Source organism: Equus asinus, chromosome 1, assembly GCF_041296235.1.
Source record: "Equus asinus isolate D_3611 breed Donkey chromosome 1, EquAss-T2T_v2, whole genome shotgun sequence".
NCBI lineage: Eukaryota > Metazoa > Chordata > Mammalia > Perissodactyla > Equidae > Equus > Equus asinus.
Genome location: NC_091790.1, coordinates 189,558,681 through 189,586,350, shown reverse-complemented (window position 1 = coordinate 189,586,350; position 27,670 = coordinate 189,558,681). Strand labels below are relative to the sequence as shown.

Sequence of the window (27,670 nt, the reverse complement as noted above, 5' to 3'; positions counted from 1 at the left end):
CTCTTCAGCTTAAAGCCCAGGCCAACAACTTCCCATTGCAATTAGAATAAAGTCCAAATACTTTTCATGGTCTGCAAGATGGAGTATGATCTGATTCCTGCTCTATCTTCATGTTCCTTCACTCTCACCCTCACTCCTGATGCTCCAAGCTCAGTGGTCTTTTACCCTTTAGCATGACTTTGTGCTCACCTCAAGCACTCGCTGTCTGCTCTGCCTGGAACACTCTTCGCCAACAACTCTGGCTCTGTGTCATCATGCAGGTCTCAGGTTAAATGTCCCAAACCCAGAGAGGCCTTCTCTAAGTGTCCTATTTAGAGTTGCCCCGCATCAGTTCCTACCCTCTATATCCCACTGCTTTGTGTTCTTTTCTTCCTAGAATTCAGTATTATTGAAATTATCTTTTTTTAGACATATTCATTGTCTGAATCACCCCCATGAGAAAGAAACTCCAAAAAAGTAGTGACTATACCTTCTTATTCATTATATGGCAATTAAAGCTTTGTGCGATAAAACTTCTGAGATGCAGCCAGTTATTCTTTGCTAGTAAATTACCATGTAAAAGCCTATCTTAAAACAGTTAAATTACCTTTAACAACTCCAATCACTAAAGCCTTCCTAAACTCAAAGATAAACAAAAGGAAATATTTTGAATATGTTTTTTAAAATAAACTACGTACTTAAAAACCATTTTGCAATCTAAATGATGTAATATTTTAAAGTGCGAGTGAACAATTTTATAATTCTGCACTACCTTACCATAGGTTCAGTTAAATGTCAACCTACCGGCGAGGAGAAGCTCAACAGCTGCCAATTCTCCAATATCAAAAAGGTCACTGAGGATAAAGGCCTCTTTAATGAGCTGTTCGGGAAGAAGCCGGGTCCCCTGCTGACCCTGGATGGCGACTCCTTCTGTACTGGCTTTCTGAACCTTCTCATGTTGTTGAACATTTTTTGGCTACCATGATTAAAAAAAATAAATAAGATCATGTAATGAAAACGGTACATTGGAAACAAGGTCTATTAAATTGTTACCTAAAGAAGTTTATTCATGATAAGGCAGCCCGGTTAACACAACAAAAGAAGTATTTCTTGTCAGATAATCTATAATTAGACCTTTATGAGGTAACATTTTGTATTACATTCAACTTTCTATACTATTACCACCTTCTCAATAACTGCTTCTCCTAAACTCTGAACTACAAAATTTTGAGAAAGCACACAAAATAGCATACTACTTTTCAAGTTCCTAAGGAACTTTTCCAATTATATATTTAATAAATAAAAACAATAAGGGCTTTAAGTAGGAAATAAATAGATATATGAATTGTTGAATTAACGAGTAGGGCTAATAATGATAGTTTATTAATATATTATTGAAAATGTAGTCTTATTTCCAGAGAATAGAATTACTTGATGGATCATAAGATCTTAAAAATTTACACTTTGAAAAAGGCCACAAAGGTCATTTAATCAAACTCCTCTGTTAACAGATGGGAAAACTGATGCCCAGCTAAGTCAGGTGACTTGCCTGTGGGCATACAACTCTAGTGGTAGAGCCAAGACTGGAACTCAGCTCAACTGGCTCCCGGGCTAGGGCTCTTTCTACTAACGATACAAACAAAAGCTAAAAAAGCAAAAGGCCATTTCTGGTAAGATGAACCCATAAATAATTCTTAGATGGTCTTCTTAGTCTAAAAAATAAAATTGTCAATTAGCAAGGAAAGGTGTTTCCAAATATGAATCCCATTCACTAAAGAACTCTATTCCTGGTTAAAAAGGATCTCAAGATGTAGTGATTAATGATATGCAAGAATTAATTATTTCAGCTAACACAACTTGCATGACACTATGAAGAGTTAAAATGTTGAAATGTACCTGGAAATTAATAAAATAATCAATCTTACTGAGTTTAGATGTATTAACTGTAGGTCAGAAATTTCAAGGAGCTCATTTTTCTGGAATATACTGAACTTTCTAAATCATATTCAAATATTATTAAGATATCTCCTAGCTAAAGATAAATATAATAGTAACCTCCATGGAGAACAAAAAGAAGATAATAACTGCTCCTAGGAAAAACCACATTTTTAGAAAAAACTTGAATCAATGAACTAGGACAACTAACATACTTCATTTACATACATTAAGAATTTACTTGCTCCTTCAATCTTTAAAAAAGAAAGCAAAGCCAAGAAGCAAAAAAGAAAATTTCCTACTGGGTTTTTGAACAATGAGATGAAGTCAGGTTTGTGTTTCTTCAAAATCATATCAAGAAGATGGACAGCTTCAGGTTGTCTTCTCCAAAGAGCATTGCCCACTGTTTGCCAGATGTCTTTGTAAGGACCCCAGAGACTAGCAGCTTAAAGAAAAAATAAGTTAAACTAGTATCAAATAAAACATATATTTGGAAAATAATATAAGGTTACTGTCTATACATTTTACGCATGCTCACAACTACTTTTAAATGTACAAAGTTGTACATACAAAGCAAACATACATACAAACCAAACATTAAAAGTGTACTTACTAGAATTCTCAAGCAACAATATAAACATCATTTTATCTAACTTAATACAACATAAAGTAAATCCTGACTTTAAATTGGAACATCAGCTGAACCTGATATTTTGCCCCTTTATTAGCTATAAGACACGGAAATAACCTTTTTAAATTTCAATTTCCTTATGTATAAAATAGTCACATCATCTGCCTCACAGGGTTAAATGGATCAAATGAGATAAACTAGATAAAACGCACAATACAGTGCCTGGCATATTGTAGGCACTCAAATATAAGTGCCTTTCTGTTCCTCCCTAGAATGCAAATGAAAAGCAAGGGTAAAAAAGCAGGGGGGGGGGGGAATCAGATTTCATGTAAAACTTAGTAGCTGAAAAATAAGTATTTTATTTTGGCTGGGACACTAGCTATTACAAAACAGCATAGACATAAGGAATACTTCTGTAAATTCATATGAAAAGGATCCCATTTTGACTTGTAAAGGTAATAATAATAAGGAATACTGAGTTGTGCTATGTGCTACTGAGGTCTTTACACGTGTTATTTCATTTCAAACACTATGAGGTCAGCAGTATGTCTTCCTCCATTTTATAGATAGGAAAATGAAGCAGAGAGGTCAAGAAACTCACCACAGTCACACTGGATAAATAGGTTGTGAACTGAGGCAGCAGCATCAGAATGCGCCCTAGTCACTAAGCATTAGTGCCTCCATACATAATATTTGGAAAGGGAAAACGTCTGAGAAGATGATTTAGGTATTTCAGACATATCTGGTAAACATTCTGGTAAGTGAAGAAATTAAGATTACATCTAGACATATTTAGGCAAATTCATCTAAACTCATCCAAATTCACTTCTCTAAAAATATTTAAGCTCCATTAATGAACAGTAAAATACCATAAGGGAAAAGAGAAACAATCCTGGTCTTTAAAAACTTACAATCAGGTTTGGGAGACAAAGTATACATAAATGAAATATTTCAATGACAACACAAAAAAGGAATATGATTGTTGCCACAAAAGATATAAGAATTTCAAGAGAGTAAAATGATGGTCAAGGATTTCTAAGGGATGGCTGTACTTGGGTAGCAATCTGAAAGACGAAGAAAATCCAACGAACAACCAAGGGAAAGTGTGAGCAAAGGCTCAAAGATAGGTCTGAAAGACAGAGAATTCAAAGAGCAGCACTGAGATTACAGAGGTCAGAGCGGTGGCTTTCGAACCTTTTTGACTATAACTCATGGTAAGAAACATTCCATATCTACCCAGTGCACACATACATGCAAAAGTGAAACAAAAGTTTAATATGAAATACTAATGAATATTCATTTATTAGAAAAATGCACTCTGATATTTTGTCTTCTGTTTCCTTTTATTGATGGGGGACCCATTGAGTTTATTTTAGACCCACTGTTTGAAAAACACTACCCTGAAGCCCAAGATTTCTGTTTGCAAACAATCAGACATGGTACTCATATGTGTTTATAAAGACTATGAAAAGGAAACAAGTCAAAACCAACCAGTTATTAAACAGAAACTTGGAACTAACTATAGCCTACACTTTAAAGGGTGGTTGTAAATGGTTAACTACTATCTGAGGAAATACAAATCCAAATAAAGCTACCAGGACAGTAAGAATGACAGGAAAGAGAGCTGTAACCTAATGAAATGCATTACAATCTTACGAACAATGTTGTCAGAAGAAAGCAATGTACTGCAAAAAAAATTTTTTATGGGGGATATGCAGGGAGGGGACAGACTAAACCAGTCAAGCTAGATCATTAATTCATCTGACAAATATTTACTAAGGGCCTTCTATGTACCAGGGACTACAGACTGAGCAAGACAGACAGGATCCCAGGCCTCATGGAACTTACAGATTGACAAAAGAGACAGACATTGAATGCAGACTTCAAAAACAATTACCAGTATAATATAAGGTATGATGGAGAAGTGCAGGGTGCGAGAACAAATAAAAGGAAGAACCTAACCTAATCTAAAGGGCAGGGCAGGAAGCGATGTGTTAGGTCTTTGGCGTGGGGATATGGAGGAATGGGAATCAGCACGTCTAGACCTTACAGAGAAAGAGATCGTCCAGCTCCCTGCTTTGCTTCCCCTGCTTTGGTCCCATACTTGCCAATCCTCTGATTAAAAAATACAGTTTGGGGCCGGCCCCCTAGCCGAGTGGTTAAGTTCGCGCGCTCTGCTGTGGCAGCCCAGGGTTTCGCCAGTTCGGATCCTGGGCGCGGACATGGCGCCACTCATCCGGCCATATTGAGGCAGCATCCCACATCCCACAGCTAGAAGGACCTGCAACTAAGAATATACAACCATGTACCAGGGGGGATTTGGGGAAGATAAAGCAGCGAAGAAAAAAAAAAAAAAAGATTGGCAACAGTTGTTAGCTCAGGCACCAATCTTTAAAAAAAAAAAAAAACACCAATAGGGGGCCGCCTCCGCGGCCAAGTGGTTAAGTTCCCGCGCTCTGCTGCGGCAGCCCAGGGTTCGGATCCTGGGCGCGGACATGGCACCGCTTGTCAGGCCACATTGAGGTGGCGTCCCACATCCCACAACTAGAAGGACTTGCAACTAAGATATACAACTGTGGGGGGGTTTGGGGAGATAAAGCAGAAAAAAAAAATACAGTTTGTCATATAAGCTTCTAGAGTAAAGAATGTGCTGACTAACCAATAAGATTACCCATGCAGATATACTTCCTATTAAAGATCAATAAATTGGGGGCCGGCCTGGTGGCTCAGTGGTTAAGTGCACATGTTCCGCTTCGGCAGCCTGGGGTTCGCTGGTTGGGATCCCAGGTGCGGACATGGCGCCACTTGGCAAGCCATGCTGTGGCAGGCGTCCCGCGTATAAAGTAGAGGAAGATGGGCATGGATGTTAGCTCAGGGCCAGTCTTCCTCAGCAAAAAGAGGAGGATTGGCGGCAGATGTTAGCTTAGGGCTAATCTTCCTCAAAAAAAAAAAGATCAATAAATTGGCTTACTGGTTATATATCTGTCTTAGATCCTGAGTTTGGAGAAAAATCAATTACTGGGATGTAATCTCCTCTGGCTACACTAACAAATATCAGAGTTCAAATCTGTCAAAATGAGGACCCAACCCTGGATCCTGGTGCCCACCCGTGAGGTGCTAGTTGGATGCTGACTAGCTGACTTCCCTAGAGATTATTTTGTTGGCCTTCTCTAACTGCAAAGGATAGAGCAGGTTTGAGCCTTGGATTCCAGTCCAAGATGGAATTTTTCCTATTAGTAAGTGGAAAAATTTCAAGTAGTAGATGACAAAACACAATTGGTATTGTGGGACAATGGTGTGGTTCATGGACTAACTAGAACAGGAAGTGTCAGGAACCAAGGATGGTAGGTAGGTAAGCCACTCATGAGGTGGTGAAATGTAAGTAGGATAAGGCAGCCAAATAGAAAGGAAAGGCCTGTCAGTAGAGAAGGGTCAGAATTGGTAATTTATTTGCACAGGGTATAATGGAAAGATATCAAAAATGACTCCTAGGCAAATATGAAACTTGCCTTACCACAGGTATTTCAAAAATCTAACAAAAAGCTGACAGAAGTCAATTCTCTGCCTTTAAAAGTAACACCGAGGCTGGCCCTGTGGCCGAGTGGTTACATTCACGCGCTCTGCTCAGGGTTTAGCCAGTTCGGATCCTGGGCGCCGACATGGCACCACTCATCAAGCCATGCTGAGGCGGCGTCCCACATACCACAACTAGAAGGACCCACAACTAAAAATATACAACTATGTACCAGGGGACTTTGGGGAGAAAAAAGAAAAATAAAATCTTTAAAAGTAACACAATATACAATAGAACCTCTGAAGAACAAATACATTTCTTTGTACTATACATACTTAGCATAACAAGCTCAGGGAGTTTTAGAGAAAAACTTTATTTTCCCTCCTTTATGGGAGGCATCCAATAACAAGTCAAAAATCTCCACAAAAAACCCACGTATGCTGGCCTCCTTAGTCTCTCATTAACATCAACACATCACAGAAGGTAACTGCAACAAAGATTTATTGTCAGTCTGTCTTTGATTACAAATGAAAGGAGGCTAAAAATTTTTCCAAATTACTAAAGATGTATTTTTAACAACAGTATTCTGTATATTTGAGAAATACATTTATTTTCCTTAATGTTTAGGGACACCTCCAGCAAATCACATTTATTGACTCATGCATCATGTACTAGGTGCTGGTAAGCTTATAGTGTAGTGAGGAAACACACGGATCACACAGTTATACATTAGCATAAAATCCAATTTGGTAAGTGCTATGAAGGAGAAGGTACCCAAGGCAAGAGATCACATATTAGAGGAATCTGACCTAGCCAAGGACATAAGAGAAGGGAAGGATTCCCTTCCCGGAAGTGATGATTAGGCTGAAATCTGAAGGATAAAGTGAGACTTAACTGAGGGGTGGGAGGTAAGGACAGGCATTCCAGGAAGAGAGGATAGCACATGGGTTCCCACAGCAAGAGGGAACAGTGCATTCTCAAAGAACAGAGAAGAAGGCTAAGAGAGCTAGAGTACAGAAAAGGGTTTGGCAAGGGAGGAGACTGCAACACCAAGCGGGGCTTCCTAGCCCTTGTTAACGATTTGGGTCTTTATCCTAAAAGATCAAGCTAGATAAAAATTAAAAAATGTCTGCTGGACTTCGTGAAATAGAAGAGCATGTTAACCTTACTGAAAGCTGTTTAGGAGGATGCGAAGAGACTAGAGTGGGTGGAGGAAGTGGAGGAATGGAAATGGATTCAGTGTATGCTGATGAATCTTTTGAACAGTTTGTGAAGAGGAGCAAGAGGACAGAGTGAGACATGAGATGAAGATAAAGAGGGGAGGTTAGCAGAAGAAAAGCAGCAAGAAAGAGATGTGAATATACGAGAGAGAAGGGGTTATAGGGAGAAGGGCATAAAGGGTGGGATTTACCTTAGATAGGAAGCCACAGGGAAAGTGATTCAAAAGGGACAGATATAGTTTCTAGATCTGAAGGTGAAAAGAGAGCTCATGTCCATTTGCATCTATTTTCTCTGTGACTAGGAGACTGAGGGGTCAGTTGGAGGATAAAGATTTGAGGAGCGTGGAAAAGGTATGAAATAGTCAGTGATGTGAACAGGACAATAGTGACCAGAGTGCCACAGAGGGACTGTCAAGTAGTGTTAATGGTGGCTTACTAACAAGCCTGTATGTCTACTCAGCCGGGATGAGACAGGTCACGTTACTAGTAAGTCACCCAGCTGAAACTCAAGCGCAGGCCTTAGAACTCTGCAACTTCTATTTCTGCCCCATTCTACAACTCTAAGACGTTTAATTTTTTTGAATTGTGGTAAAAAACACATAAGATAGAATCTGCCATCTTAAGCATTTTTAAGAGTGTAGTTCAGCAGTGTCAAGTGCATTCACATTGTTGTACAACAGATCTCCAGAACTTTTTCATCTAGCAAAAGTGAAACTCTGTACCCATTAGACGACAATTCTAACTCCCTGCAGCCCCTGGCAACCAGCATTCTGGTTATGAGTTTGACAACTTTCTATACCTCCTATAAGTGGAATCACACAGTGTTCGTCTTTTTGCCACAGGCTTACTTCACGTAGCAGAATGTCCTCAAGGTTCATCTGTCTTGTAGCATGTGACAGTATTTCCTTTTTAAGGCTGAATAAGATTCCATTGTATGTACAATACTACATTTTGTTTATCCATTCATCCTTGTACAGACACTTGGGCTGCTTCCCTAAAATGTTTAATTTAAAAAAAAAAAAATTCTCCTGACTCTTAGCTTTTAAAAACGTTTCCTTTCTATGTTACCAATTAAACACTCTTGCCACAAGGCCTTATTATACAATGTATACCCTTGCAGCTGCTGGCAACTCCTTTTCCTTTTCCCTTCAATGATTTATGTTGAATGATGGTAACTGGGATGAGTATGTACTAAAGAAATGTATATAACCACACTTACAACATGCAACCCTGGGCCTGGGCCAGTGGCAGGGTGGTTAAGGCTCTGCTCACTCAGCTTCCACAGCCCAGGTTCATGGGTTCGGGTCCCGGGCACAGACCTACTCCACTCACCAGCCGCGCTTGTCCCATATACAAAAAATAATAGAGGAGAATTGGCAGGGATGTTAGCTCAGGGCTAATCTTCCTCATGCAAAAAAAAACGAGGAGGGTTGGCAATGGATGTTAGCTCAGGGCAAATCTTCTCCCAGAAAAAAACAAAACAAAACATGTAACCCTCGCTTTTAAGTTTCCTTCTGAGTGGGAGGGCAGGACAGCAATATTAAGGAAGTAACTTCATTACTAACATTCAGATATATGAAAATTTGATGTAATAAAATGAATTACGTTGTGCTTAAGTAGTAGCATGTAGTAGTTTAAGCACCTAAGACTGGCTTAGAATCATTAGCTGTATAACCTTGGGGAACTTACTTACCTACCCTAAGTTTCTATTTCCAAATCTGAAAAATGAGGTATTTAATAGCAGCCACCTCATAGGTGTATAAAGGAGATTAAATGAGATAATGGAAGTAAAACACTTAGTCCAATGCCTGGCACACAGCAGGTATTCAATAAACATAATGCATTATTATAAGAGAATTTATCGTAGTGTTTCTAAAATGGTTTGATTTGCAAAACTCAGATTTAGATAACTTTTCATGAATATCAGTCCTGTGGAAAGTATAACAAGCCAAAACCAAAAAAAAAAAGAGACTGTATAATTAGAGACAGAAAGAAAAGGAGTCCGGGAAAGACTCCTCTTTTTTTTTTTATTAAAGATTGGCGCCTTAGCTAACAACTGTTGCCAATTTTTTTTTTTTTTCTGCTTTTCCTCCTCAAATCCCCTCAGTACATAGTAGTGTATCTTAGTTGTGGGTCCCTCAAGTTGTGGCACGTGGGATGCCGCCTCAGCGTGGGCTGACGAGCGGTGCCATGTCGGTGCCCAGGATCCGAACTGGCCCGCAGGCCGCTGAAGCGGAGCGCGGGAACTCAACCACTCAGCCAAGGGCCCGGCCCGGGGAAAGACTCCTCTTGAATGACATTCTCTACAAGTATTTACCATATAGATATACTCTTAATTGGCCCATGAAGCTATATGCGTCTCAATCCAGGCAGTGACATTCTGAGCTGGAAATTATTCGCTTTCAGGATCGCTCCGCCCCATGCAGGGCTTTCCGCATCCTTGCTCCGCCCACTAGGCGCCAGCAGCCGAACGCAGGAATTGTGACAATCAAAACGCACCCAACTCTTCAAACGCCCCTGGGGGGCAGTACCGACTCAGATTGAGAACCCGAAAAGGATCCACCCCAAATCTTCCAAGTTCCTTTACTACCTTCTAGATTCTACCCCGCCGCGAAGATCTACTGCTCCGAAGCTCCATGAGCATCCAGGGATGGGCCACACCCGCAGAGCTCGGAGTCATCTGCTGTACCCATGGCACCTCCTTCCCGGCCACCTTCCAGACTGCGGGCTTCATAATCCTCGCCTCCTGCAGGACCCTCTAACCTCCACGAGGGGCCCCGGTGCCCTACTTTGAGGTGCGAGTTTTCAGCCTGCACTCGTGACTGAAAATACCTGGGGTCCTCCGGACTCATTGCCGGAACCTTGCATGCCCAGGCGAAATCTAGGCCACAGACACCCCACGGAATATGGGGGGGGGGGGTGGGGGGGGGGTGGGAGGGACCAGGCTCAGCCCTGGGCTGCAAGAGACTGCAGGCTGGGTTCCGGTAGACCAAGCTGCCTTGCCCGGACCCTCAAACCCAACTCGAGGGCTAGAGCCGCAGCGCCGACGCGCGCCATTCAAACTGGGGAGGGGCAGAGTCTAGGCCCAGAGCTAAGGAAAAGCAGGCATCAAACACAAGTGGGGGCCTGGACTCCGAGCAACCTGACAGCCCGGGTCTCTCACTGAAGATCGTCGCTGGGTCCCAGTTTCCCTTTTGCCCTGGCCGCACTTACCCGAATTTACCGCCAACAGCGTCGCCATCTTGAAGGCGCACTAACGGAGTCCTCCCGCCTCACAGAGGCCCAGAAAATGATGAGGCTGCCCGAGGCGACGCCTGAACAGAAAGGTAGCATGCTGGCCCCTGCGAACGGCACGCTCGGCCGACTCCGCCGTACAAAGCCTCGAAAATCTGCTGTGGGTCACAGACGTCAATTTTCTCCGGGATTATTCCCATTCTAATAAGGCGAGGACAACCAGTTGGGAGACGCGAGGTCCTCGATTTGACGTTAATTGTGCAGTGCATCCTGGGACTTGTAGTTTCTTTCTAACGATGACTGAAGTTGGTTAGGTGGAAAAGATATTTTGAGACTAGTTATTGAAATGATGCCCATTTATGATATTATAAAAGCCGTAAATTCAAATCATTATCTCCATTTCAAGTTAAATCTTCCTTGCATTACTCCTTTACTTTGGGGAGTGGAGTGGGGTAAAAGATGTCTGCACCTCAGTCATTTGATGGGTTACAAACTAAGTTTTCATAACATTTAAATATACCAAGTGTTTTGCGTCAACATAGTTACATAGAGTGAAACAAATCATAACTTTTTATTATGAAATTTCCAAATGTATGCAAAATTAGAATAATTCCTGTCCCCCACCTCCAACATGGGAGATTATTTTGAAGCAATTTCCAGAATTATAAATAAACACCAAATATTTTTCTACCTAAGTACCGCCCAAATAGCTGGATCTACTTTTTTCACTCGCTAAATTTGGGTTTGCTAAATTTCATACTAAAACATAAGGAGTCATTACCATTTACTATTATATGTCAGGTATTTATTAAGAATTTTACGTTATCTCATTTAATCCCTGAAACAATCCTATTAGGAAGATTATAGCTATTATAGCTATATAATTATATATGTATAATATATAATTATAGCTACTTATCTCAGAGGTGGTCAATGTGCCTTACAGTCTCACTTTATCAACTCCAACATTCCACTGAGGTTAGGAGGAAATAGAGCCAGCTTATATTCCCATTTCATTTTTGGACATCAGAATTAAAAAATGTAGACAAAATCCCAGGGTACGTTTTTAAGAAAATCAGGCATATTCCTTCTTTTGAACAAAAAATATTGAGTGACACAATGTACATCAGGTGAAACACAAAAGTCACTGATTTTTTTTGAAAGTCATTGTTATGTAGAGACAAATGCCAGAGTACAATGAAAGTGTTTTTAAGGAGTGAAAGGGAAGAGAGAATTATTTTTCCCCAAGTTTGGCATGAAAGTGAGAAGAATATTGAGCAGAAACTTGGCAGGAAGTGGCATTCAAAGAAGATTTTCTTTCTCAGCACTATTACAAGCCTTTCCCACACACACTCTTTAAGCCCACACATTTCCCTCTCCATAGATCACTTCGCTTTCTATGAAGGAACTCTTTGACTTCCTGCAACTCCCCTCACCCATCATCACACTTACAAGCATTCTCTCACAGGTTTCCTCAATCCATAGCAATCAGGATATTGGCATCATAACTCCTATAAAACTATTCTCAGTATGGTTACCAGTGATCAATTGTCAAATCTGATAAGCATTTTTCTGAATTTCTTCGAAATTCTTCTTTCCCTTGACTTGTGGGGCACCACCCCTCCTGGTTTTCCTCCAGTCTTTCTAGTTCTTCTTTTTAAGTTTCCTACCTGGACTTTTCTTCCTCTTCTCATCGCTAAATGTAGCTTCTCCCTGTCAGTCATTCCCAGCCTCTGTTCTTTTTACTCTGTTCGCTTCTGGGAAATCTATGGCTTCTTACTACCACCTGTTTGCTGATGGATTCTATATTTGTATCTCCAGTGTGGTCCTCTCTCCTGGGCTTTAGATTTGTATATCCAACTTGTCTACCCCCCATCTCTATAGATTGTCACACAGGCATCTCAAAATCAATCAAGTAATACAAAACTTAAATGAGCATTTTCCTCTTAAAACTCTGCCACCTGTATCCACTCAGTTGCCAAAGTCAGAAACCTGGGAGTCATTCTATATTCCTCCTTCAATTGCCAAATCCTATTCATTCTACCTCATAAATATTTCTGGAACCATTTTTCTCTTCTTTCCTCCCTATGTCATTGTTCTCTCAGGTCTCATCTTCTTATACTTGATATGTTGCCATCGGCTTCTCACCAGTCTTCCTGATTTCCATCTCAGCCCCCTTTCAGGGACTCTCAAAGTGATTTTCAAATACACAAATCAGATCATATGCTGGCCCTGATCAAAATTTCTCACTGACCTATTCCCTAAAGGTACTATTTGAAGACTTCTTAGGAAGGCACGCATGCCACTTCCTGATCTGGTTCGGCCTCCTTCTTCAACCTCCTTACCCTCACTCTTGCTCAGGCGCCCTTTACTATTCTGAACTATTTATTATTCTCCAAGTACAGCATGCTTTCGTTTTGGGGGGGAGGAAGATCAGCCCTGAGCTAAGATCTGTTACCAATCTTCCTCTTTTCTTGCTTAAGGAAGATTGTCTCTGAGCTAACATCTGTGCCTACCTTCCTCTATTTTGTACATGGGATGCCGCCACAGCATGGCTTGACAAGTGGTCTGTAGGCCCTCGCCTGGGATCCAAACCTGCAAACCCCAGACCACCGGAACAGAGCATGTGAACTTAACCACAATGCCACTAAGCCGGCCCCACAACATGCTTTCTTGTACCACATATTGATGCCTTTGCACCTGCTGCTCTACCTGCCTGGAATGCCCTTCCTTCCTTTCCCCATCCCTCTGTGGGCCACCCACGAAGTTAACCTCCCAAACATGACCTGTCTTCCAAGTCTCACGGCCTGTGTTAATGCTGCCTCCATGATGCTATCCTTGACTCCCCTCAACCGATTTAGGGGTTTCTTTCCCCACATCCCTATCACACTGTAACCCATCTCTATTATAGCCCTGTGTTCTGTGACATTGTCTCCCCACTAAAACTGTTAGCTTCTTTGTGGTAGATTGTCATTAAAAAGCCCCGAAGGAATCACACGTCCCTGAATTCAAGCCATTGGATAACCATCTGCCACCCTGAATCTGGGTGGACCTTATGACTTGCTTGGGCCAAAAAAATGCAGCAGAAGTGACACTGAGTGAGTTCCAAGCCTAGGATTTGGCCTCGCTGCATCCTCTCTTGCTCTTTTGCTGCCTTTAGACACCAGGTAAGGAAACTCGGGCTAGCCTTCTTGAGGACGAGAGACCACGGCAGAAGCCTAACCAGACTCCAGCTGTTCAGCTCCCCCAGCTGAGATGCCAGACGTGAGTAAGGCCATCTCTGATCCTCCAGTCTGCAAATGGGTGAGTCTGGCCCAGATGACAGAATTGTGGCTCTTGTTTTTAGCCATAGTTTTGTGGGTTTATGTCCAAAACACAACTGGTCTACTCCTGTAGAGCAACAGCTGTGTCTTTTATACTTGTATTCCCTGCTCCTGCCACATCTCGGGCTTGCAGTTACAATTCAGAAAAAAACAATTGGCAGTGCTTGGTGCTTCCATGATCTACTGGAAGAGAGAGAGGTCACGTATAACTGTGGTGAAGAGCACAGACCCTAGAGCCAGGTTTCCTCGGTTCTGTCACTTATTAGCTGTGAAATCCTCCTCAGTGGCCCAGTTTTCTCCTTTCTAAATGGGGAGAATGATATTAGTACCTACATCATAGAGTTGTTAAGAGGCTTATTTGTAAAGTTCTTAGAGTGTGGCTGACACACAGTGCTATATGAATATTTGTTAAATAAAAATAAACTATTTCTAAGTCAAAGTAAGTGTTAAATGGAGGTATAGTTGATTACTTAGGACAAGTTCAGCCAAGTTGTTCAGTGCACTGCAAATGTGGAAGCACCCAGCAATGAAACACTGTGTGATTTATCTGGGGTAAGGGGTAGGACTGTGCCCTAGTCTAGTTGATCTATTATTTGTAACTTTCTTCATTGTCCCAATTAATTTTTAACTGTCTACACAAAGTTCTAAGGACAGTTAATTCTTATTTGGAGCCTAGAAAATGAAAATTACATGAAGAAAGTGGCACTTGAGGGGTCGGCCCCATGGCCGATTGGTTGTGTGTGTGCTCTGCTTCAGCAGCCCAGGGTTTCACTGGTTCGGATCCTGGGCGAGGACATGGCACCGCTCATCAGGCCACGCTGAGGCGGCATCCCACGTGCCACAACTAGAAGGACCCACAACTAAAAACATACAACTATGTACCAGGGAACTTTGGTAAGAAAAAGGAAAAATAAAAAAAAAATCTTAAAAAAAAAGAAATTGGCACTCAAATGGACAGATGACAGGAATTTACATGGTCATGAAAGTGTATGGAGCCAGGGAGTGGGGGAACGGATCAGTGAAAAATTGATGATGTGCCAGGTTTTGGATTTACAGACTTGCAACAACTCCCCTGGACAAGGCTTAGAATTTAGATGAGTGTCACGTTCTGTGATTTTCCACATCCTGCCCAGTGGAGGACCCCAGGCATAACAGGTTCGCCATGATGTGTTGACCCCTGTCAGTGGCCAGCTGTGGGTTTGCAGTTGCAGAACCACTGGCCTTGGAATACTGGTACTCTCTGGTGGAGTAGTAAACAAATTTGCTCTGGATTTTCCCCCAGAGACCCACAACCACAATGCAGCAAGTGGGTCCAATGGAAGATCTCCCCTTCATAGTCGGATTATTCCAACAGCCTCCTAACTGGTCTTCATGTCTCCAGTCTCACTCATTTCCAGTTCATCCTCTGCACTGTAACCAGAGGGATCACTTAGTCCTCTCCTGAAAACCCTTCAAGTTCTTGTCACTGCCCTGAGGGGAAGTCCATACTTCTTAGAATGGCTTACAAGGCTCCTCATGATGTGGCTCCTTCAGGCCTCTTAAATTTAATCTCACACCTATATTCTTCTTTAGTAACTACTGCAGCAACTTAGATACACATTCTTAGACCCTCCAGCTCCACAAGACCCTTTACCAGAGCAGCCCCCTTCTTCATGGGGTATTCCCTCTGGCTACTGTGTCACATCTTCCTTCCCTCTGACTCTTTGTTGCACTCTCTTCCCTTTCTAGAATATCTTTAGCCCCTTCATCTGGTTACTCCTCTCAGGAATCACCTTCCCCTACACCACTCTTACCTAAGGTGGGATTTTGTGCCCTCCTGTGTGCTCCTATAATGCGTTAGAATTTTCTACCACTTTGTCTGTCTGTCTGTCCTTCTGGACTGAAAGCTCCACATAGAAGAGCAGAGGTATCCAATGAATGTTTGTTGAATGAATAAGGGTGAGGAAAGGTCAAGCTGCTGTCTTCCACCCATTGCCAGACTATGTTGTGGGCTCCTTGAAGATGGCTTCATAAACCACCGCCTCTCTTGCAAGTGCCTGAAAACTCCAGGCTAAGAAGGCTGGGTACGTCCTTTCCTGATGCATGGACCACCAATCCAGACCTAAAGGGGATAGGGTACTCCATACTTCATTTTATGAAAAACACCAGGCCTCCAGCTATGGAATTAGCTGGTTGAACCCCTTGAGAGGGTTTCCTATAGGTACGGAAACTTTGGCCATGACAGACAGTGTCTGCCACAATGGTACATGACACAACAGGAAAACGGGTAGGAGTAGAGTAGTGTGGAAGTACTGGTGGCAAAGTCAATTGATCTGGTCAAAAAGATTCTGGATTGTACTCTGAGAATTAGCACGAACACTTGGCTCCAGCCTTGGGCAGGGAGTGTTTGAAGGAGAGGGGCGAGTTACTGAGGAAAGCAGAATTCTGCCTGCGTGTGATGAAAGAGCAGAGCATTCATCCTATCAGAAGAGCACTCAGAGTGAAACTATGTACGAGGAACAAGAAAGCATTAATTGAAATAAACTACTGCACTGTTCAGGACACGATGTAAACTCAGAAACAAAGAACAATAGGAAATATTCCCAAATGCAAACAAATGCAAAAGAAAGAAAGGAAAGAAAGAGTCCAGATTAACATGAAGCTGTTCCATGTATCATTTCTTTAAGCTTCTATTTAGCTTAGGGCCATTCTTCAGGGATGTGCATTTTATATCTTCTCTTCCCACATCACGGAAGAATTGAGATTTCAGGAAAAGACTGATAAACAATGTAAAGTAAAGCACGCTGGTGGAGTTGAGGCAAGACTTTTGATACAGGTTGCTCTAAATCTAATTTCTATTTTGCCAGTGACTTACTGTGTGACTGTTAGCAAGTTATTCAACCTCTCTGAGCCTGAGTTTTCTCATCTATTAAAATAGATAGGATTGCTGCGAAGATGCAGTGGAATAGCCTATGAATTTAACATAAAGCACTTAGAAGATATTCTGCTGTAGTAATAGGATAATCAAACTAAAGAACAATGAAGGTAAAGTATGGGGATTAAATAAAGGAAAAAGGAATCATTGAATAAGAGTGTCTGATAAAGATGTCTTAAGGCAGTACTAAAAATAATATAGCGTCAATGAATTCTATTAATGAGGCTCCCATGACAGAGTTAACTCAACCATGTTACACAACCCTATACATTTTAAATTGCACATTGAATAAGCACATGAGCAGTAATAAGACTAATTTAAATGCTTTTAAAATTAGATAGGAAATTGATGTAGCTGCAGGAACTCAGAGCTGAATTTACTGTGATTTTAAGATTTCAATCACTAGCCATAAGTGTGACGACCCCAAAGCAAAGCAATCATTTTTTAAATTTAATTTAAGAAAAGAAAATGTACTATCTGGCATTGAAATATGGTGGCTTCTTGTTTTCTAAAATTGCCTCTGCATAGTACCTGCAGCAAGACGGGGTACTCATTTTTGTTTATTGTGATAAAATATACATAACATAAAATTAGCCATTTTTTAGTGTATGGTTCTGTGGCATGAAGTACATTCACACTGTTCTACAAGCATAACCACCATCCATCTCCAGAACTTTTTCATCTTCCCCAACTGAACTCTGTACCCATTAAACATCTCCTTATTCTCCCCTCCTCCCGTCCCTGGGAAACCCCATTCTACTTTCTGATTCTATGAATTTGACTACTCTAGGTACCTCAGATATGTGGAATCATACAATATTTGTCCTTTTGTGACTGGCTTATTTTTCACTTATCATAATGCCAAGGTTTATCCATGTTGTAGGATATGTCACGATTTCCTTCCTTTTTAAGGCTGAGTAGTAGCCCATTGTATGTATATACCACATTTTATTTATCCATTCATCTACCAATGGACACCTGGGTTGCTTCTACATTTCGACTATGGTGAACAACGCTGCTATGAACATGGGTGTACAAATATCTCTTTGAGTCCGTATGTTCATTTATTCTAGGAATATATACAGAAGTGGAATTGCTGGCTCATATAGCAATTCTGTGTTTAATTTTTTGAAAAATCACCATACTGTTCCACAGCAGCTCCACCATTTTGCATTCTCCCCAACAGTGTACAAGGGTTCCAATTTCTCCAAATCTGGGCCAACATTTGTTATTTTCTTCTTTTTTTAAATAGCCATTCTAACAGGGTATGAAGTGGTATCTCATTGTGGGTTTGACTTGCATTTCCTTCATGATTATGATGTTGAGCATCTTTTTATGTGCCTATTGGCCATTTGTATCTTCTTTGGAGAAATGTCTATTCAGGTTTTTACTCATTTTTAAATCCAATTGTTGGGGGGTTTTTTGTTGATGTGTAGGAGTTCTTTATATATTCTGGATATTAATCCGTTATCGAGTATTCATTTTTTGTTTCATTTTATATTTATTTGTTTGTTTTAAAATGCATTATTTTAGGGCTGGCCCGGTGGTGCAGTGGTTAAGTTCACATGTTCCACTTTGGCAGCCTGGGGTTCGCCAGTTCGGATCCCGGGTGTGGACATGGCACTGCTTGGCAAGCCATGCTGTGGTAGGTGTCCCACATATAAAGTAGAAGAAAATGGGCGCAGATATTAGCTCAGGGCCAGTCTTCCTCAGCAAAAAGAGAAGGATTGGCAGCAGATGTTAGCTCAGGGCTAATCTTCCTCAAAAAAAAAAAAAAGCATTATTTTAAAAACTAGGATCACTCTGCAAGAGACCAGGAAAAGGTGTTAATTATGTTCAAGACTTTAGGTCACTGGAAGGGCTCCTTCCTTTGTTCATTTTTTAAACAGTGAAAGTGCAAAAGAGAAAATTAAAATCGCCATAATCCCAGCAGTCAGAGAGATAACTTCAGTAATTTTTTGGTTGGCAATGTTAGGAAACCTTTGTGATGACTGAATCCTAAAGCTAAAAGATGCTTATGAAAATCCAGTCCATCCTCCTGCCTTCAGACAGAACAAAGCGTAAACAAGACAGACGAGAATACATCTCCCCATACACACCATCTCTCTCAAAAGATGATTATAAGTTTAGGAAATACGTGTAGACAGGTGGTTTGAATCAACTGTTAAGGTATAAATATGAAGTATTAAGTTTTTTTTAAATGTAAAAGTCACTGATATTTCATAGTTGCAAATAAGTACTGTAAAGTCATAATGGAGATATAGGAAGAAATAGTATGTCAAGACTTCAAAAGGAAGGAAACCCTTCAATAGGAATAAATACAGGCCAAATCATAAAACTGTAACCCACAATAGAACGTGTGCTCTGTGTAGGCGGGGATATTTATTCTATTCACTTATATCTCTCAAGTACCTAGAACAGTACCTAATACCCCATAGTAGGTGATAATAAATATTTGTTGAATGAATGAATGTACAGGAGAAAAAAGTTGGTACACAGGCAGAGTAGGATTGAGAGAGAAAAAAACAATTGAGAAGAGTCCAAGAAAAAAATCACAAGGAAAATTAAAAAACCTTTCAAACTGAATGAAAGTTAACCATCTTGGAAAAGCAAAGCAAACTAAATGTATGTGGAAGAAGAAAACAATAAACAAATGGAAATCAATCAACTAGAAAATGGAAAAGAAAGATAAAGAGAAAGTCAATGAAACCAACTGTTCTTTGAAAAGAATAAAATTGATAAATCTTTAGCTTGATTGATTAAGAAAAAAAGGGAGAATGACACAAATTCCAATTTCAGAAAGAAAGAGGAAACATCACTTCAGATACTACAGATATTTAAAAGATAGTAGGGGCCAGCCCAGTGGCACAGTGGTTAAGTGCGCATGTTCCGCTTCTCGGCAGCCCGGGGTTCGCCGGTTCAGATCCCGGGTGCGGAGATGGCACCACTTGGCACCCCACACTGTGGTAGGGGTCCCACATATAAAGTAGAGGAAGATGGGCATGGATGTTAGCTCAGGGCCAGTTTTCCTCAGCAAAAAGAGGAGTACTGGCAGCAGTTAGCTCAGGGCTAATCTTCCTCAAAAACAAAACAAAAGAGAGAAAAAATAAATAAATAAAACCATACTGATTTAAAAAATTTAAAAAAAGATAGTAAAGGAATATTATGAACAGCTTCATGCCAATACATTAGACAACTTAGATAAAATGGTCAATTTCCCTAAAAGACAAACGTTTCCAAAATAGAAAACCCAAATAGCTTTATATCTGTTATGAAATTGAATTTGTAATGAACTAGTCTACAAAAAAACTCAAGGCCTCAGTGCCTTACTTGCTGAATGTGAACAAATGCTTAAGAAATGATACCAATCCTACAAAAACTCCTTCAGAAAATGGAAGAGTAAACACTTCCCAGTTAATTTTATGAGGCCATTATTAACCTGATAAAGTCAAAGACATTACAGAAAAGAACACTACAGACCAATATTATTCATGAACATAGATGCCAAAATCCTTAATAGGAACAACTACTAAAAATAGCCAAACAAACTCAGCAATATATAGGAAGGATAATACATCATGACCAAATGAGCTTTAAAAATTCACTTTTAGCAGTTTCTTTTCAATCATAGAGGGACTGATGCTCACTAATTCTGTTTTATAAGGAGAGTAAATGGCAAAAGAGAATTCTAGTGTTTACCCAGAGATACTACTAAGCCAGCTGAAATCTTTGGATAGGCTGGTCCAGGCTCTCTCTCCACAGGATAGTGGCAGTTACAAATCTAGGTCTTTTTCTCCCCTTTTCCCAAGAAGACAGAAGGCTCTGTCTGTTAGCAAATTTTTGTTTTGTTTTGTTTTTCATTTTTTCCAGAATTAATTCAATCAGCAGCCTCTTGATGAGATTGGAATGCACTCCTGTCTCTGGATTGGACTTGGTCTTCAAAGTTTCTATAACACATTGGTACTCTGTCTCTTAGGATTTGCTGTGGTCTGAATGTTTGTGTCCTCCCGAAATTCATATATTGAAATCCTAATCCCCACCGTGATAGCATTAGGAGGTGGGGCCCTCGGGGAGGTGATTGGGTCTCATGGACACAGCCCTCACAAATGAGATTAATGCCCTTATAAAAGAGGCTCCAGACAGCTAGCTCACCCCTTCCACCATGATAAGTGTGCAACCCAGAAGAGGGCCCTCACCTGACCATGTTGGCACCCTGATCTTGGACTTCCAGCCTCCAGAACTGTGAGAAATAAATCTTGGCTGTTTATAAGCCACCCAGTCTACGATATTTTGTTATACCAGCCTGAACGGACTAAGATAGGATTTCTTGCAAATGACCATTTCACACAAATAGTGTAATCACTATTTTAGTTTATTGTTTATAATCATTATTAGTTTCACTCTCAGATGAATTATTTGGCAAATTAATTGTTTAATGGCTAACTCTCTCACTAAAGAGTATGAGAGCAGAGACCATCTTCCTCTCACAGTTTACCTTCAGCAACTAGCTTAAGTACCTGGTTCAATAAACAGTTGAATAAATGAATCTGTGAATCTCCAATGATAACCTTTTCCTCATTCCCCAATTCTAGGATATTTTATTATCTTGTTACTGATTCTTTTATTGGGCACAATTTAACAAAATGTTTGCTCCCCTTTTTGTAGTGTTTTGAGTTCTTTAAGTAGGAATAATCCTATCTGAGAGACATGGGACTGGGAAAAAGCACAACAATCCTTTCAACAACCAGGACCAGTCCACGACCTGAATGTAGAAGTGGGAGGCAGTATTACTTTCAATTACGCAGGACAACATTTCTACTCAGGGCCAAACAGAGGTTAGAATGACAACACCTGAATCTGGCCCTCCCTAGAGGGTCGCTCCCCACAACAGGCCATCTTGGCTCTCTTGACCTCTAATTCATCTCAGCATTGTCCCCACTCCTCACCTGCTCATGGGTGGGTGACTAAAGGAGCTCTGAGAAGCATTTGTCTGTTTGCTGTTCAGGTCAGAAGCTTAAATCAGCAGCAAGCAGAGATTCTCCAGGGTGAAACCTCACTTGCAGGGGCTACTGTGGGCCTACTAGCTCCTGAGCATTTTGAATCATGACTCTAATTGCAGAGTCCTCAGCTAGACTCATTTCACCTGCAATCCAAGGGTCCCATCAGTCCTAGACTTCTGCTGGAGGTGGAACTGCGTCCTTATATCTCACCTCAATTTGATGGCTCTGAAATATGGAGCTGACTAGCCCCGTTAAACTCTGGCACACTGACCCGTTAGCTGTACAGGTGGCTCATTCTATTCTTCTGTCCCACCCAGAGTGGGAAGGGCCCTGTTGCTCCACAGGGTAAAGACAAGGCCAGGTTGAGAGCCAAGGCAGTTCAGGCGAGGTGCCATTCATTACCTAGAGGCTGGGCAGAAACCCGGAAATCAGCTCTGAGCTGACAAGCTACTGCAAGGAAAGGCCCCTAGGGTAATAGGGGACAGAGCCTGCTTGACAGTTTTGTTTCCCGTTGTGAATTAATGAACTGGCATTCTGATTTTACTATTATCAATCTCTTGTGAATTTTTTTTTTAGCATGAGTCAGTTCCCTACTGCCCACACTCCACTGGGTAATTAACAAAAGAGATTTCCAAACCAACCAATCCAAGGATGCAATATCAGAAAAGGATTATTTCAAAGCAATCCCATCCTTACTGATCCTTTCCCTGCCCTCTCACAACTGCCTCTCCTCCATCCTCCACCCAGTAGCCAGGGCAATCTTTGTACAATATAAATCCAGTCATGGCACTCTGCTACTCAAAAGTTTTAATGGTGTTTCATTGTATTAAGTTGCACCAAGTGAAATGACTGGTCAAAAATGAAAATCAACAATTTTACATAGATCAACCTAATACTTAAGATAAAATAGAAACTCCTTGCCTATAAGGACTTGTATGATCTGGACCCAATCTCTTCTTACTCTTTTACCTATCTTGCTGTCTTCATCATGCAAAGGTTTTCCATTTTTTTCTTACAGCAACCCACAATAAGAAATACAGTTTACATCATGATCCAGGATCCACACATATATAAGCAAAAGTAATGTGCTTTTGGTCTTGATTAGACCATTACTTCCTAAGAGAAGCTTTCTTCAACCAACCTGTGCAAATGGATGCCACCCCACCCTTGATTCTCTACTATTACATCCTATTCATTTTTATAGCACTTAGCATAATCTGAAGTTCTACATTTACTTATTTACTTGTGAGAAAGAGAAAAGCAGTCCCATGATATCCAGCAGCTGACATGATATAATCTCTTAGGTCTTGGTGTTGCTATGAGCTGGCCCAGCACTCATAGCTAGGTCTTGACGTTTTCGCGTTAAATGTAAACAATGTCACACAACATCAACATCAGACAAGGGCATTCTATGACCATGATGAATCAAGACCAAAACAAGACCACTCCATAATCATCTGAATAAAGAGAAAACATTAACGTCGTCCAAGCTATAAAATGCCAAAAATCCACTCTCCAGCTAATATGAGTGACTGCCACTTCTCTCCCAATTAGAGCTTCAGCTCTAGTCTAGTCGGTCCTCCCCAGAAAAAAGACATATTGATATTTCCAATCATAGAATTACCCCCACTTCCTAAAAGCACCCAATCCAGACCAAAACTCTCCTTCCTTGGACCGTCTCCAAAATTATCCAACCAAAACCCAAATCCTTAAGTCTTTTCTAACACCCTATTACTGAAACGCCCCACAGTTCTCCAAGGCATGTGTTCTCCTTTGCAGCAACAATAAACCCAACTTGTTCAACTACAAGTGTTTCCCTGGTGTATTATTCACCAGTATATTCCTCGGGCCTTTCATGGTGCCTGGCACTTATGAGGTGCTTAATATCGTGGATAAATAAATAAATGAATGAGAATAATTAATTACTTAATTTCCACCTTCCTGGGCAGAGGTGGGGGACCTGTCTGGGTGGCTGGCTGACCTTTCCAGGAGACACTGTTCTGCTTGCTGTGTGACTTCACACTATCAGTTTTCATTAACACCCTCCTGAAACTCTTGGTACTCTCTTCTCTGACTGTTTCTCCTGCTAGACAGAAGAGTTTTCAATTCTTTTAAGCATGTTCGAGCCAAATTCTTCCATGATCTTGGCTTACTGAGTTCTTAGCATTTAAATCTTCTCTGGATTATAATTGGCAAAGCTGAACTCTCACTCCTGGTTCTATAGAGTGGTTCTCTGGATGCTTTTTTCAAGCAAGAATTTCTTTGACAACCTGCTCCTGACTCCTTCACTCATCTCATCTGGCTTCTAATATAATATTTAATCTCTAAGTTGAGGTTCACTGATAAGCCTCTATAATTTTTAATGATCTTTTTCTGGTTATAACAATAACACAAGCTCATAAGAGAGCATCTAGAAAACACAGAGGGGCTGGCATCATGGCATAGCAGTTAAGTTCGGCACACTCTGCTTTGGCGGCCCGAGTTTGCAGGTTCAGTTCCTGGGTACAGACCTACACCACTCATCAGCCATGCTGTGGCAATGACCCACATATAAAGTGGAGGAAGACTGGCAACAGATGTTAGCTCAGGGCTAATCTTCCTCAGCAAAAGAAAAAAGAAAACACAGAATGGTGTGAAGAATAAAAGCTGAAATTAGCCATAAGCCCATAGTCAGAGATGATTTAATTTCAGCTGGACACACTGATATTAATATAAATTATTAATACTATATTTTTACTTTGTTTCTTATGTTCTTCCTAAGAACATCATAAGCATTATCTTTATCATTAAATATTTTTTTAAAGCACCATTTTTGACTTTTAAATTTCACTCAGAGAACAATTTATGTGCTAAAAACTCAAAAGCCAGCATATTAGTCCAGTGCATAGATATATAGTCCTAAATTTATGTAGCTGAGCTCCTAATACTGAATATTTAGATTTCTTCTAATTTTTCATTGAAAACACATGAAACGTTTTCATAAAAACACTTCAATGTATATCTTTAAGTATAAATCTTTGTCCACATTCTTTAGAAAAGTTTCCTATAAGTAATATTATTAGTTTAATATGCACGAATTTTTTAATATTCTCAATAGATGTTGCAAAATTGTTTTAAAGACTTTACATTCCTAGGGGGCTGGCCTGGTAGTGTAGCAGTTAAGTTCGCCTGTTCAGCTTCTTGGCGGCCGTGGGTTCATTTGTTCAGATCCTGGGTGTGGGCATGGCACCGCTTGGCAAAAGCCATGCTGTGGTGGGCATCCCACGTATGGGGTGGAGGAAGATGGGCATGGATGTTGGCTCAGGGCCAGTCTTCCTTGGCAAGAAGAGGAGGATTGGCAGTAGTTAGCTCAGGGCTAATCTTCCTCAAAAGAAAAAAGACTTTACTTTCCTGCTTGAGAATGTACCTGATTCTCTGACCTTCACCAACAATAAATATTATAATTTTTAAATAGATTTTATTAGGAATTAAACAAAAAAAGTGGTATCTAGGGGCTGGCCCAGTGGCACAGTGGTTAAGTTCACATGTTCTGTTTCGGCAGCCTGGGGTTCACCAGTTCAGAACCCGGGTGCAGACCTACACACCGCTTATCAAGCCATGGTGTGGCAGGCATCCCACATATAAAATAGAAGAAGATGGGCACAGATGTTAGCTCAGGGCTAATCTTCCTCAAAAAAATGAGTAAATAAAATTTTAAAAAATGGTATCTAATTTTAACTCACATTTTTTATTGCCAATGAAGTTCGAGAGTTTGTTCAAATAAATTTCTTTGAGTCCAAATACTCTCCCTATCATATATTTCAAAACATAACTAAAGCATAATATATTCAAAAGGATGTTATACAGTAGTTTTATCACACAGATAAACTGTTTATTATAAGACCTCCATAAATATGAACCAAAAATGAGACAAAGTCTGATACTGAGAGAGAATATTTTAAATCAAAACTGCAGTGGAAAAGCCAGGACATGCCGTTGCCATATTTACATACCATGTTGACTTCAGAATTATTGGTGGGAGAAGGAATTGCCAGATCATAATTTCAAGGGATCAGGATTTAGGAAAAGATTTCTATAAATTTTGTTTATTTATTATGTGCTACTGGGTTAAGCCGTGACTAAGATTAGAGACGTGAGGGAAGGGAAGGAAGTGTATTCTAGACAGAAATACATCTCTGTCACAGGTTCAAAAAATACCCAGACATTTCCCTGGTGCTGTTTTGCAATTCTTCATATTTGCATTTTTCTCAAAACAAAGACCCGAGCCTGCAGCCAGAGCTGTTTTACCCCCTCAAAATTCTCTGAACAAAATTGCCTACATCCAGATCTCTATTTTTAACCCCTTGAAACTCTTGTTGAATAAATCACTTGATCTGATTGTGTGAAATAAGCTCTAAGCTCTGAATAGCTTCAATTATATCGCGTTCTATTCAGGTAAATTCAATCCAACAAACATTTATTGAGAACTCATCATGACAAACAAACAAACAAAAAGAGGTCTGTAGGAGTAACAGATATATCAACACATCACAATAATGCACCATGACTCTATGTGCTACAGATGGACATAAAGGATCATAGAAATATGGATAAGAGATGGATGGGAAGAAAAACTCCTCTTACCTCTTCTCCTTTTGTTGAATGAGTGGATCAAGGGTTTTTTAGGAAGTAAAGGAGAAAGAAGAGAAAGAGAATGGGGTGAAAAAGAAGAAAACTATTTTAGTTTCTTTTCCATACCCACAAACCTACCCCTCCCACAATATAAGCCCTAGTTAGGTTTCCTAGATTGATCTGGAATTGAGGTAAGTAGCCAAAGCTTTGGGGCAGATGGCTAAGGATTTATTGAGCAACATGAATGGGCCGTGGGAGTGGCCAGCTGTGTAGAAAACTACATCAAATATTATAGAAGGCAAATGCATGTGGGTATATTTCCAATCTTTTTTTTTTTTACCACTTCATTGAGGTATGATTCACTATAGAAAGGAGATATACAATGTATACAACTTGATGAGTTGGGAGATAATTACATAGCTGTGAAACCATTGCCATCATCAAGACCATAAGTATATCCATCTCCTCCCAAAGTTTCCACCCACCTCCTTTAGTATTATTATTGCCATTTGTGTGTGTGTGTGCATGTGTTAAGAACACTTAAGATCTACCCTCTTAGCAAATTTTAAGTATACGATACAGTATTATTAGCTATAGGCACTATGCTGTATAGTAGATCTCCAGAACTTATTCTGCATAATTGAAACTTTGCAGCCTTTGACCATCACTTCCCCATTCCCATCCTCCTCCCAGCCCCTGGCAACCACTTCTACTCTCTGCTTCTATGCAGTTGACTATTTCAGACTCCACATATAGGGTAGGTGAGCTGTATTTTTATTTTTTATTTTTTAATTTTTTCCTTTTTCTCCCCAAAGCCCCCCGGTACATAGTTGCATATTTTTAGTTGTGGGTCCTTCTAGTTGTGGCATGTCGGATGCCACCTCAGCATGGCCTGATGAGGGGTGCCATGTCTGCGCCCAGGATCTGAACAAGTGAAATCCTGGGCTGCTGAAGCAGAGCGCATGAACCCAACCACTCAGCCATGGGGCTGGCCCCGAGCTGTATTTTTAACTGAATGGATGTTTACAGGTTACAAAGTGCTCCTTCTTCCATATGTTATCTCATCTTTCCTCATAACAACTTGGTAAATGAGGAATTATTATTCTTCAATTTTACAGATGAGAAAACTGAAGATTAGGCAAGTTAAGTGACTTGCCCAAGACCATCCAGAAAGTGGTACAGCTAGGCATAAAACCTAAGTTTTCTGACAACAAGTTCAGTGATCTTTCCAGGAGAGGAAAGTCAAAATACACTATAAGCCATGCTGATATTATCTGTGCATGCAATGGCTCTAGCTTCTAGTATTTGC

At 40.5% G+C, this 27,670-nt stretch overlaps 1 protein-coding gene across 1 annotated transcript in view; it reads right to left on the bottom strand.

Annotated features, from left to right (window-relative positions):
- Positions 1-10,631, bottom strand: part of NUP205 (nucleoporin 205) — an 82,324-nt gene extending 71,693 nt beyond the window's left edge. Inside the window, exons 1-3 of the mRNA XM_014839353.3 lie at positions 10,493-10,631; positions 2,217-2,359; positions 784-955 (exon numbers count right to left, since the gene is read on the bottom strand). Of these exons, the coding sequence (XP_014694839.1) occupies positions 784-955; positions 2,217-2,359; positions 10,493-10,520 (343 nt within the window). The 5' untranslated portion in view covers positions 10,521-10,631. The remainder of the gene's footprint in view (positions 1-783; positions 956-2,216; positions 2,360-10,492) is intronic.
- Between the last annotated feature and the right edge of the window lie 17,039 nt (positions 10,632-27,670).